Source organism: Neolamprologus multifasciatus, chromosome 14, assembly GCF_963576455.1.
Source record: "Neolamprologus multifasciatus chromosome 14, fNeoMul1.2, whole genome shotgun sequence".
NCBI lineage: Eukaryota > Metazoa > Chordata > Actinopteri > Cichliformes > Cichlidae > Neolamprologus > Neolamprologus multifasciatus.
Genome location: NC_140452.1, coordinates 190840 through 204375, shown reverse-complemented (window position 1 = coordinate 204375; position 13536 = coordinate 190840). Strand labels below are relative to the sequence as shown.

Below are 13536 nucleotides of genomic sequence, written 5' to 3'. Positions count from 1 at the left end.
GAGGGGCGGGGCATAATGGCCGCGTTATGGCCTCGGTCTACCCGCGGAGAAACCCGGCCGGGAGATCCGGATCCGGGGCACACAATGAACCAAAGCCCGGAGTCTGACTGGATCAGGACCGAAGACCAGTTCCTGGGGGGAAACAGAAGAAAACAAAATGAAGACTTGTTTTTAAAGGTAAATAAAAACAAAGTTAATTGATTAAAAACTAAAAAGAGATAAGGAATACTGGAGTATGTTTAATTTTAAAGTCAAAGCCTGCACCTCTGCATTTAGTATCTTTGTTTCTTTACAGGCAAATCAATTCAGAAAACTGTAAATATTATTCAATAGGACATATTATTATTATTATTGTTGTTGTTGTTGTGGCCTTATTTAAAATACTGTATGTAAATAAGACCGATGATCCCAAGCCCAGAGGTGTCCGACAGAATGGCTGAAAAGAAAAGAAAGAAGCGGCTGCAGGGGCTCATTCAAAGTTCAGACCTCTGACTGAGATGCTGAGCTGGGACCGTTGTTGTGCATGAATGCTGCAGACCTCAGTCAGCTGAAGCATCGCTGTGAAGTAGAGTGAGAGACACAGGAAACCATTACCTGAACCTCCACCTGCTGCTAATGGTACTTCTACAAATGGTAAATGGACTGCTGCTTATATGCTGTAAAAGTGCTCAATAAATCAGCATGAATAACTAATAAATATGACTAAATATGAAACGTCGAGCTGTGGCCGAGTGTATTGAAGAGAAGCACAGCAACTTTTATTTTCGATATTATGCACAAAATAGCAGAAAATCAGTATAAAATGATCTGTTCAAATGAAAGAACAAAATATATTCAGGTGACCATCGCAAGGTCATTTTTCTGATGTCAGCCTCTGATGTTTAACGTGAATGTGCTGCAGCTCTCCACTACTCCACTCCTTCAGTCCTGTTCACGTGACTGTGAATGAAACCAATCAGAGAAAATCTGCAGAGTTCAGAATATGAAAAGAAATTAAACGAAATGAAAGTGTGGGGAGTGTGCAGAGGCTCTGTAGAGGGACAGATACTGTGCTTCTATAGCGCTTTACTAGTCCCTAAGGACCCCAAAGCACTTCACACACACATTCACACACTGGTGATGGCAGCTACATTGTAGCCACAGCCACCCTGGGGCGCACTGACAGAGGCTGCCGGACACATCTTTGAAACATGTTAGTGTGCAAAAGAGTGAAATCAGAAGGAGATGAATAGATTTTCACAAAAGTCTTTTCAGGATGAAATCATGTAACAGACTTATTCTTGGAATAATTCAATGAGCAAACCAGACCAACATGTGTTGACTCCAAGTCTGCATCAGGGTCAGACGAATACAATCATTCAGGATTAAACAAACACCTGTGGTGAAGTATTTTAACCACTAGAGGGCGCAAAAATTAAAGTGTGAGGCCCAGACAAATCCAAACTGTAACAAAACCTCAGCAGAAGTTATTGATTATATTAATATTATTATTAATTATAAAAGCGAGTCTAAGAAAAAGGTAAATTCTGAATATTCTGCTAACTGTCGTGTTTGATTTCCTCCGAGGACTGCAGGAGTCCACAGTCAGGACAGACTGACAGATTCAGAGGCTTTCCACGTCTGATGATACACCAGGACAAGTTCAGCGATACATGAGGAAGAGCTACGCAGGACCAGCTGAGAGATGAAGAGCATAGCCAGGCTGTTCTGTCTGCTTCACCCGGTTTCCTTCTGGCAAAGGTACCCTCACTGCCATACTGAGAAAGTTTCCTCCCCCAGGCTGTCCAGCTATCTTAGTGAGGACCTTCATTGACATAATGGTTTCCCTAGCCCCTCACCCTAACCCTAACCATTAAAAATGAATGCCTAACCCTAAACCAGAACCTAATTGTAACCCTGACACTAAAACCACATTTTGAGCCTCAAAAAGGCTTCAAACTTGTGAGGACCGGTGTGTCCTCACAAGTGACTGTTGGTTCTCACAAGTATAGTAGAATGCAGATTTCGGTCCTCACAAAGATAGCTAGACAGGAACACACACACACACTGCCATCGTTGCACTTTTCTCTTGTACTTCTGTCTGCTGTTGCACTGTTTTTGTTTTGTTTTTAGCAGTTTTTGCACACTTGCACTTTCTGTGGTCCCATGTTTGTCTGTCGTCTGTAGCACTGTGGTCTTGGAGGAACGTTGTCTCATTTGTGCACATGGCTGGAATGACAACAAAGCCACTGGACTTTTTATCTCTCCATAATCCATCCTGTTAGTTAGGATTAAACTAACGTGTTCAGAGTGGGGTGGGCTGTTTGTCAGTGGTGGGAAGCAACGGTTGCGGCGCCCTCTATAGTAAAAGGCAGAGGCAGCGAGCCCGGCTTAATACAAAGAGGTAGACATGTGAAAGCAACCTCACAGTTTCCAAGACAGCGTGAATGTGACTAAATAGTAAATGTCCTGTATTTGTATAGACTTTACTTAGTCCCTAAGGACCCCAAAGCACTTCACACATCCAGTCATCCACACATTCACACACTGGTGATGCAGCTACATTGTAGCCACAGCCACCCTGGGGCGCACTGACAGAGGCGAGGCTGCCGGACACTGGCGCCACCGGGCCCTCTGACCACCACCAGTAGGCAACGGGTGAAGTGTCTTGCCCAAGGACACAACGACCGAGACTGTCCGAGCCGGGGCTCGAACCGGTTCGATTACAAGACAAACTCCCAACTCTTGAGCCACGATCGCCCCGACACAACCATGGCCTCTGCTGTTAGCGGTAACCACGAGGATTTATTCACAGTCTGCTGCTGTACAGAACAAATGTAGGTTACCATACAAAAACAAATGTGAGTGAGTGTAAATGCGCGGCGAGCGCAGCGCAGCAGGGCTGCGTTCACTGGGCGCGCGTCCCTGCAGCTGTGCAGATGTTTAGTGTTGTTTCAGCTCAAATGACAGAGATGCTCCACTTCCTCCTCTCGTGTCTGATATCTTCCTCCTCCCTGCTGGATTCCTCTTCCTCCCATTCTCCTGCAGAGCGAGGCAGCGTGGGCGGACGCAGCAGGAACGAAGATGACAGAGAAACAAACTGCTGGAGCGGTCAACAGAAAATCCCCCAGAAATGTTTGTGTACACATCAGCACATGACCGCCGCTGTCACGATAACTATTCTTCACTGTATCCACAGCTCTGTCTACAAAGGCGCCTCGATGAGCATCAGATAGAAAAGACTTTGATCAGGTTCAACTTTTTCATTTTGCAGAAAGTCTAAAAGATGTTGTATTAATCAAAGATGCATCTCTACATTCATCGATGGCATGAATCAATGTGTGGAAGAAAGAACTGCTTCAAACATGTGATTTGGTCTGAATGTAACACAAAGGAACAGTTTTTATACTTGTTGTGTTTGGGCAGTGGCACAGTGTGGTTTGATTTTGTGTTAAATCTCGGTGACTGAAGTTACACAGCATCTCACCCAAACACCATCTACTGTAGTTATGACGGTCGACACTCAGAGGTCGGCCCAGTCTCCATTAGCTTCATTGCTACATTGCTCACGTCCACCATATGAGCGCTGAGGAAACGTCGGGTTGGCAGGGCTTCCTGGAGGCTCTGCAGACTGTGCTTTGGATGTTAGCAGCCCACAGTGTCTCATGTTTGTCTGCAAATACTCGCTAACGATGCTAACGATGCTAACGATGCTAAAGTAAAACTTAAAGTGTGACTCAAACCTCCACGCTGCAAAGACAAAACTTAGTTTGAACAATTTTCCATTTCCAGTCTACGGCACGCTCCCCAGCTTTCATAGACAATCCTTTGAATGTACGACTGAACGATGAACGCAATCACAAAGACGAGTACAGGTTTTCCCTAGCAACAGGTGGTTTCCAGGAGTCACTAACTGGTCTGGAGACCTTTGACTGGGACTCCAGCAGTACATCACCCACTCGCAGCCTGGTTTGGGGCCTTATTCTAACCATAACTGTCACCAACCAAAGCCGTGGACGAGATAAAGTCACGTGGTCAAAATGCAAAACATCAAATTGCACAGGGGCAGCTCACCCTGCTGTGCAGACCTGCATCCAGTCAGAAGATTAAGGCAGCGTGCAGTAAACATGAAGCGTCTGCTAATTAAAAACCACAAAAACACGGGTTAAAGTTCCTGTGGGTGATACGAGTGGATGGATGAACTTTAGCGTTACTGCACCTGATGCACAACAAACCCAAAGAAAGATTTGAAGTGGACGGCGAGGTGCAGGAGGAGCCCCCATCATAGTGGAACAAAGGAAGAGAGGGGGAGAGCTGTGAGGCTAAAATTGGAAAGAGCTGGAGCTAAAAAAAAAGATGAAGTGAGAACATCTGCCCAGAAATAGTCTGAAACACATCCTGTTATCTGCTCAGAGCAACAGGTGAACAGTGCAGGACAAAACTCTGCACTCGGGTTTCTGCCTCCATGTCCTGTTTGGATGGATAGATGTAAAGCAGCTGTTGCATATTTCACATCTTCACTAATTTCATGCAAACCAACAGAACATTTTGCACAACAGACCCGGAATTACCTCGAACCAACAGTTACAAGAACAAAGGAAACAGAACGAAGAGGCTGAGACGAGCAAAAATAACGCAGGGTGCAGGCTGGGGGGGGCCACAGGTCTAAAGCTCAACAGGAAGAAGGTTAGAAGCTTACAAGAAATGCAAACTTGGAACGAGAAGTGTTTACAGAAGGGATTCACCCGAAAACAAGGACGTACACAACAGTGACAACAGAACGAAGCAAAGTCGGGACAGAAAACTGTGAAGCTGTCAGATTAAAATATGACAGGAAAAAATCTCTGCAGATTAAAAAACCCGAGAAGCAAACTCTCAGCTCATGTTGGCTTCGCGTCGGCTCAGGTCTTTCATTTCTAAGACAAATGTTTAAACCACAAATCGAAGAGCCAAAAGAATAAAGTCGCACTAACTGCTCGCTTCTAATCGGCCAATCGTGTGGCAGCGCCTCAGTGCACTCAGGCACGTAGATGCATTTTTTTGGACACTCGTGGCATGTGAAGAGATGTGGTTTTAAATCTTGTCACAGTTCAGAGACGGCGCTGTGAAGGAGTTGCTCTCGTGACACATCGAGCGATGCCATTGGTCAGCCAATCCAGCCACATCACTGGTAGAGTACTCGGCAGCAGGTACCTACACCTGTGGGAACCCTGAGAGTCGAGGCGAGTGCGCACTGATGGAAAAGGGCAAAGTGAGACAACAGGAATGGATTCACAGCTGCAGGCCGCTGACACGAGGTCATGACGCTGTGTTTGGGTCTGATACCAGCAGGTTGCACCTCCGACTGTCGCTGAGCCCTGACGCTGCACCAGCTGCTGCAGTGAAACTCGCCTGCTGCATCAGTTTTTCTCTGCAGAGTTCAAACGACGGGGCATCCTTTCATTCCTAACGCATTACCCAGTCCACAGCAGCGCACGTATCAGCACCATATTCACAGGTGATTAGAAACATCTGCTAACATCCAGCTGTGACGCGGCAAACACATCAGAGTTTGCATTCGTGGAGTATTTGTCATGCAGAGGCCTCACTAGTGTGTAACATGCAACAGGCGGAGCAGGGTTATCATGTTTGCATAGACGTGTTAGTCAGACACAGAGAAGGAGGGCTCCTCTACGGGGGAGGGGGGGGGGGACGGGGTTAGAAAGAGAGAGAGAGGAAGTGGCGTCCACTGCAGACTATAACAGCTCAGACTCTCAGCTGTCAGCAGCACTTCAGCTTCCCACTCACAGAGCAGGAACACAGACCACAGGTGAAGAAAACATCTGTATGGGAGCCTGAGCAACATCTGGAGTTTATGGTGAGAGAACCATCTGATGCACCTTTAAGCTGATGATAGAGCGTTGTTATTGGGTCAGTCTGTGATTAACGTAAGAGGTGTAGAGGCGTGTGGAGGCAGCGTGCTGGACCGAGGCTCACCGAGGCTCCGGAGCCCGAAGAAGCTGTTTCGGGATAAATCCGTCACAGGGGAAGAATGCTCCACCGCGCTGCTCTCTGCTCGCTCAGCAGCTGCTTCATGTGACTTTGTTCTGTGTTCAGCTTCTTACTTATAAAACTCTGTGGATGTTGTAAAGGTTATTTTTCTGTTGAGTGAAGGAAACATTAACACACGATTTGACCTTTCAGCTGCAAACCTGAGTGAAGCAACGCTGACATTTAGATAACATGAGCTCACATCGGTGTGGGCCAACTTATTACACGCACAGAAAACACTCAAACACTTTTTTCCTTTGAATATCTCAGAGGAAGGAAGGAAGGGAGATTAGAAGTGATCAAACATCAGAAGAGCTCAGAAAGTTTTAGAACACTGAAAAAGTGCAACACCGTCAGATAAGGACGCTGTTAGTCAGCTGATGGGGATATTTGTCATGAGTGTGAAGAGCAGATGTAAACGCCCACGCTGTGGTGATGCGTTGCTCCCAGAAAATGTGAGGGAGAAGCTGCGCTGTCCTGCAGCGGCGTGGATAAAACACACACACGGATGTTCAAAAGAGCTCAAAGGTGCAAATGAATCAGATGAAATCAACAGTTTTGCTCTAAACTCGCGGCTGCAGAAAGATTTTCAGCAGCCAACTGTAACCTTGTGGTTTCCACATTAATATAAGTGTGCCAGCTGCTGCTCGCTTACATCTGCACAGGCTGGCGGTGTGTGCTGTTTTATTCATGTCGTTTCATCCAGCAGGTTTCTGTTTGCTTTACTGATACAAGAATGTGGAAACATGTCACGTAATGTCAACAGTGTGAGAAAACGAGCCCAAAAACAAACACAAACAAACTCATAAACACGCACAAACACACGTCAGGATGTAACGGCGCCCTAACGCAGGACGCACGGTTTACAGAAATATAACAGTCAGAGCTGCGAGGAAAAACACTTCTGTAACTTCGTGTTTTACTCAGAAATCCTTCAGTTATGTTTTGTGTCAGTTTGATCTTTTATTTCTGACCACGGAGTGAAAAACAGGTTTTTACTGCAGAGGAAGAGCCGCTGGTCTGTGGTCGAGCTGCAGCGAAGATTCAGAAGTGATGTGGTCGTGTTTTCATGCTAAACCAAAGGGTTCTTTTTCTTAACCTACATGTGTATGTGTGTATATGTGTGTGGGTGTGTGTGTGTGTGTGTGTGTGTGTGTGTGTGTGTATGTGTGTGTGTGTGTGTGTGTGTGTGTGTGTGTGTGTGTATGTGTGTGTGTGTGTGTGTGTGTGTGGGGGGGTGTTCACATGTATGCTGAGAAGTGGAAAAAACAGCGACCAAAGAAATGACAGCAACAAACCATCCACACCCCCAAAACCACAGAGGGTTAACGTGTGGATTCATTTCTTCTCACATCCCCAAACTCGTGAGGATGTGTCAACAAATCTATACATACTGGTTACATACTGGTTACATACTGGTCCTGATCGGTCATCTTTTCAGAGCCCAGATCAGCAGAATATCTGGTTTTGTTGTGCTTGTAGTTCTTTCTGGTTTACTCTTTGCTGGGTCGCCTCCTTCCTTCAGCTTGTTGTTAGTTTGTTTCTGGTTGTCACTTTGATCTGTTGCAGCTGACGCGTTTGAGTTTGATTTAGCCAGCAACTAGCAACAACTACCCACAGTCTGTAATATTTTAAGTCTCTCACTGGAGTAGGTGTCACACAATCGGTCGGTTTGGTGCAGGAAAAGAGTGGAAGTCTGACTCGGAAAGCCTGGATAAACAGCTGATAACCACCGTCAGCGTAGCTGCGTCTGTCCTGCTCTGCAAGCTGCTACCTAATGTCCTTTAATGCACATATTAAACAAATATCTGCTTTCTTCCATTTGTGCAACATCTCTAAAGTTAGAGATATCCTGTCTCAGAGTGACGCTGAAAAACTAGTTCATGCATTTGTTACTTCCAGGCTGGACGACTGTAATTCATTATTATCAGGAAGTCCTAAAAACTCACTGAAAAGCCTTCAGCTAATCCAAAATGCTGCAGCAAGAGTCCTGACAGGGACTAGCTCTACTGTTAAGATTAAGTTTTTAACTTCCCCCTTTGGTAAATCGTATCCTTAGACCTGGATGAGGTGACCTTGAATCCTGCTATAAGCCTGGGATCATCAGCCCAGCCTCCGTGTGGTCTTCTGCTGCTGAAGCCTCTGCCTCATGGTTAACATGCTGTGTGCTTTGGTCCAGCAGTCAGTCCACAGTGGATAAAGAAACAGCCTGATACAGAAACCTGTTTCAGTCTTTGTGGACTGGGTGGGTGAATTTCTATTTTTAATAACCGCATTGATGTGCTTGGCCTCGTCTCCGCTAATCAAAGTCGTTGACACTGAAACCTTCACTGTTTGTGACAAACACTGTGTGGTTCAAACCATCCAGGAAATGGATGCTCTTGTTTTAGTTTGAGTGTTTTATTATCCTGTCAGAACGAATGGGGTCTGCAGGTCTGTGTGATGCAAACACACAGTTTAACAACGTTGCTGTTAGACTGTCAGCTGAGAACTTTGCACCTCACTCTGTTTCTAACTGGTGACCTCTGGAAAAAGCCAGCGTAGCAAATGTGGAGCTCATGTTTCAGACTTTCGTTAAACTGACCAATGGTTTTATCGTTTCCTGGTTCTAAGACGTTTTGTGATGTCAGACATCATTTGGTCACGAGTCACATAAAGCAGAGCATCATCAGCATAGATACCTCCACCTTTGGCACCATCAGTACCTTCCTGGACCTACAGGAGAGTTTAGCTTTAAAACAATCTGATTGGTGAGAGCTTCAGTTTCAAAGAAGTGAATTTGTTTCCATAACTGAGTGACAGCAAACAAACAAATGCTCAGCTGTGACATCGGGGAGCTGCATGAGACTCATTTACTTAACAAATGACTCCTGTGAATGTTTACAGCCTTCACACAATGGCTGGAGTTATAAGCAAACTTCCCTTTAAGTCTCATAAATATGAAATATCAGTGAAGTCCTGCACCACGTCTGTGCCTGTCAAGGGTGAAAGCAGAAGCGTTGCAGCTGTTATTGCATAATCAGCATCCTGTGTATGACCAGATACTACAGATGCAAACTTTGGGAACTTGTATCCCAAAAGAAGTCCAGGACGCAGGTCCAGGAACCGGTCTTAGCTAACGTCTCTGAGCTCTGGTGTTACAGTGAACATGACACACACATGTTTAAAGGCTCATTTCCCTCCTCGCCGTCTGTGAAGCTGACGTCTTCAGAGTTTGTAGCATCTTGTGCCACTACAGAACGTGCTGTCATGTGGTTGGTTGGTTGCCACTAACAGACTTACATTAGCTTATGTTAGCTAACTAGTGATAGAATCAATGATGCAGTGGAAAACAAGGAAAGTAAACTAAAAGCAGTCTAAGGGTCACTTTTGCCCGTGGCAGCAGAAGTGGGTTTGATCTTACCGTCAGCAGTAAGTGGTCCTCCACCCCTCGCTAGCTGCACCTGTTAGCTGTTTGTGTTTGTAGCGCTCTTTATGAATGTGGAGGAGAGTGAAGTGCACCGCTGGTTTACCAAGCTCGAGTCCAGCACCTCCTTAGGTTTGCTTGGGGTTGCAGACGAACAGTGCAGGCAGCTGGCAGAGCAGATGTTCACAAGATGTAATCAGCATTATTTTAAGCAATGCTAAAGTCTTAGCCCTGCAACTAGGGCTGGGTATCGTCACTGATTCCTAGAATCGATTCGATTCACAAGGTCCTGAATCAGTTCAATCCACGATTCGATTCTAATTGAATCGGGGAGATTTTGCCTCAGACAGTCAGAAATATTATAATTATAAAAGAGTGAATGGATGGTTAAAGTCTAATTTAACATGAAGTTATATCAGGGTAAAGTCTGGGGAATCCTGGTATCGGCGCTCCGTTGATAGTGGATTCTTTTCCTGGGTTTATTTTTGAACTCAGAGTTGTTGAGCCTGCTTCCTGGAGTGATGTGATGTCAAAAAACCTTTAACAATGTCGTCTACGTTTGTTCTTGTTCTCTGAAAAGACCCACGTAATAATATAACACGTTGGTGCATTTAGAGTAAATCCACACGAAGTCGACGTGATCGTCCCCTGTGGCTCTGAGCTGCAGCAAACAACAGGCCATTTATTGGTGGCTGTGGCACAGGAAGTAAACATCCTCGTTCCAAAGCTGTGGCTTTATGAGACAATCAGCAAGTGGAGATGGTAGGAAAGAGGAACAGCACACTGCAGGGACACGCCACACGCTGCCTGATCAGGAGTTTAGCTGCTGTCTGATCGTTCTTCATGTCGGCTCTTCTGATCCACAGTGGAAGTGTCCACACAGGATTTCTTATTCCACTAACAGCTTCTGTTGACTGATGCAGGTGCACGAGAAACCAAATAGTGTTTCAGGTGGAATTAAAGCCAGCAGGTTGTGTGGTTAGTGCAGGAATGATCACTAGCAGAGGTTAAAAATAACTTTACTAGCACGGGAAAACGCGACCGTAAGTGTTTTCCCAGCGCAGATGAAGGACGAGCGCGCTGTGTGTTGGACTGGGATGAATCAGGATCGGAGGGAAGTGCGTGAAGATCAGGACAAAGGAAGCGTCCGTGAAACCTTGTTTGTGCACGTGCCCAGTGTAAACAGAGCAGCCTGCATGAACATGAAAGGTTTTTTTAGCTGAGCAGAAGCAGTGTAACACTGAACATGGGTTAAAGCACAAATGCAGATTCAGGTCGTTACTTTGTGCTCTGTCACAACGCCACGACACCGCTGTGGTCATTCGTTTATGCTCTGCATGCAGACAGTCTGCAGCTCTGTCAGTGGAAATCAAACACTGACCACAGAGAGTCTGTGAACCTCCTCCAAGTGATGATTACGTTTATCGCTCATTTCAAAGAGAATGGTTCTGCAGGTGGAGCCACAGAGCTTTTCATCACTGATGAAAAACGTTTCCTGTAATCGTCCTAAAGCTCGTACTGTTCTTCGTGTTTTCAGGGATGGCTCACAACAACTCCACCAGCCTACTGTCCAACCAGACGGCAGACTTCAACAGCGTCTTCACCCTGAAGATCCTGCCGCTGCTCTACTTCGTGATCTTTCTGGTGGGTTCGCTTCTGAATGGCGGCGCCGCCTGTATCTTCTTCAGAGTGCCCGCCGACTCTGGGCTGGTGGTCTACCTGAAGAACATGGTGGTGGCCGACCTCCTCATGCTGTGCACCTACCCGTTCAGGATCGTGGCTCAGCTGGAACTCGGCGGCTGGTACATCCACGTGATCGTGTGCCGCTACAGCGCTGTGATCTTCTACTGCTCCATGTACATGGGCATCCTCTTCATGGGCTTAATTAGCCTCGAGCGCTACGTCAAGATCGTCCGAACCTCCCCCTCCTCCATCACCGCCACCTCCTGCAGGACAAGAGTAGCCAGGATCTTTTCCCTGCACCACCTGCAGAACCCCAAGTGTGCCCGGGTGTTGGCCGTCCTCTCTTGGACCCTCCTCGCCGTTTTCCTCATGCCCAACAGCTTGCTGACGAGCAAGCAAGCCAACGAGGAAAATGCCCGCAAGTGCGTGGATCTGAAGACGGCGCTGGGCAAAGAGTGGCACCGGGTGTCCTCGATCTTCAGCGTCTCAATGTTCTGGGTGACTCTGGCGGTCCTCGCCTTCTGCTATGCCTCCATCTCCCGCCGCATCTACCAGTCGTACCGGCGGGTTCGCTGCGATAACAGCGACGTCTGCCGCAAGTCCAACCGGAGCATCTTCAGCATCCTGGTGGTGTTCTTCATCTGCTTCGTGCCGTACCACGTCTGCCGCATCCCCTACACGCTGAGCCAGATGCCGGAGTCGGGCTTCAGCCGGTACGCCCGCTTCCTGCTGCTGCAGGTGAAAGAGGGGACGCTCTTCCTGTCAGCACTCAATGTCTGCCTCGACCCCGTCATCTACTTCCTCATGTGCCGAACCTTCAGAGAATCGCTGCTGAGAAAAGTGTCGCGGCGAGAGAGGAGGAGGAGGAGGTCCCTGACCACGGCGCAGAGTCTGAGCAACATTTAGGAGGCGAGGAAAGGAGACAAGGCAAATAAGGCAGAGGCGAGGAGAGGAGGAGATGCAAAACCTAAATGTTGAAGCTGAAATCATGTATTTTTTTATTTGCTGTAATAAAACTGCTCTCTTCTGTTTGTTTCTCGGTCTGATAGAAATCAGGAGTTTTATGTGTAAATTAGAAAGAGACATGAATGTATATTTTTATTCCTTTATGTGTACATAAGAGAAGTATTAAGAGCTTCAGTTCTTGGTTTTATTTATTGTTCTGACCAAAAGCAGGACAGAGAGGACAGGAAAGGTCAGCGAGGAAGAGGAAGCGTTGACATGGAAGTGAAACTGAACTGTGATGAGTGGGCATCAAACCTGCAGCATTAAAGTCCGTTCATGCAGAATCTGCTGATTTGCTCACGAGTCGCCTCTTTTTAGAAGCGCGTGTCAAACCGCAGGACGAGCAGTAATCTGTGATGTCATAGCGCTCCGGCTGTCAGAGTCGTTACAACTGCTTTATGACGTCTGTATTATAAATAAAGCTTCTCTTTCTTCTAAAATAACTCCTATTTAGTCATGTTTTTATTCTCTGCTCACTGCAGCTGATGCCTCTCTGCTGCCATCAGGTGGTCAAATCTGTCATTACATGTTTGTTAGCAGGTACACGAGGAGCAGCAGAGTGGGATAAAAAATATTAATAACTATTTTGCTGACATTTTAAAATCCCTCTTTTTAAAGTAAATTAAATGCACCTCATTTAATTTACTTTAAAATAGTACCTGTTCCTCAAAAACACAATAACTTTGTGTTTTTGAGGAACAGGTACTATATAAGGGGAAAAATGGAGTGTAATGGAAACCTGTGACCAGCAGGGGGCGCTGATGACATTCCCAGTAAAGGTATTGTTAAATCACACACACTCTAAAAACTAAAGCTGACATTTACTTAAATTTTTTGAGGCAACACTTTTACACTTAAAAATATTGAGTAGATTGGAAACCAGTCAAATCTGTTCAGTATACTTGATCAATTGAATAACTAAAGCTTAAACATATTAAGTTGAAATGAATAATTGTAGTTGTTACACAAACATGAAAAAATTGAGTAAATAACACTGACATGCTTGGTCAATGTAACTGAAATATAGATGGTCAGTTAATCCAAAATTTTGTTCATTTACTTAATATTGTAAACTGACCACCACCAGTAGGCGACTGAGACTGTCAGTGCTGGGGCTCGAAACGGCAACCTTCTGATTACAAGACGAACTGCCAACTCTTGAGCACGATCACCCCCTAGCTTTCAAATATGAATGTTATTGTATTTCACTGGTAGTCTAAGTCTAAAAAAACAAACAAACTAATATGTAGTTGTGTTTTTCTCAACGTTATTGTGTTTTACTTACACTTTTCAGTTGTAGTTGCTGACAATAAATAATATTGATTTGAATAATTAATGATTTTAGTACGAGATACTGATGAGTATAGATACCTATTTCTCAAATATTTTGATTCAATTTTAAACAAAAATGTAAAGTACATGCAAAGAAGGTA

At 45.6% G+C, this 13536-nt stretch overlaps 1 protein-coding gene across 3 annotated transcripts; it reads left to right on the top strand.

Annotated features, from left to right (window-relative positions):
• Window positions 1-70: 70 nt before the first annotated feature.
• LOC146502792 (P2Y purinoceptor 14) lies at window positions 71-12725 on the top strand. 3 transcript variants are annotated; one of them, XM_085184682.1, is made up of 3 exons: window positions 71-177; window positions 1575-5836; window positions 10953-12725. In XM_085184682.1, exon 3 carries the CDS (start codon window positions 10955-10957, stop codon window positions 12002-12004), a length of 1050 nt encoding a protein of 349 aa, XP_085040808.1. In that variant the 5' UTR covers window positions 71-177; window positions 1575-5836; window positions 10953-10954; the 3' UTR covers window positions 12005-12725. The 3 variants fall into 3 exon arrangements, with proteins under 3 accessions (XP_085040808.1, XP_085040809.1, XP_085040807.1); XM_085184683.1 differs by having other exon boundaries at window positions 128-1740; XM_085184681.1 differs by having other exon boundaries at window positions 128-5836.
• The last annotated feature ends 811 nt before the right edge of the window (window positions 12726-13536 follow it).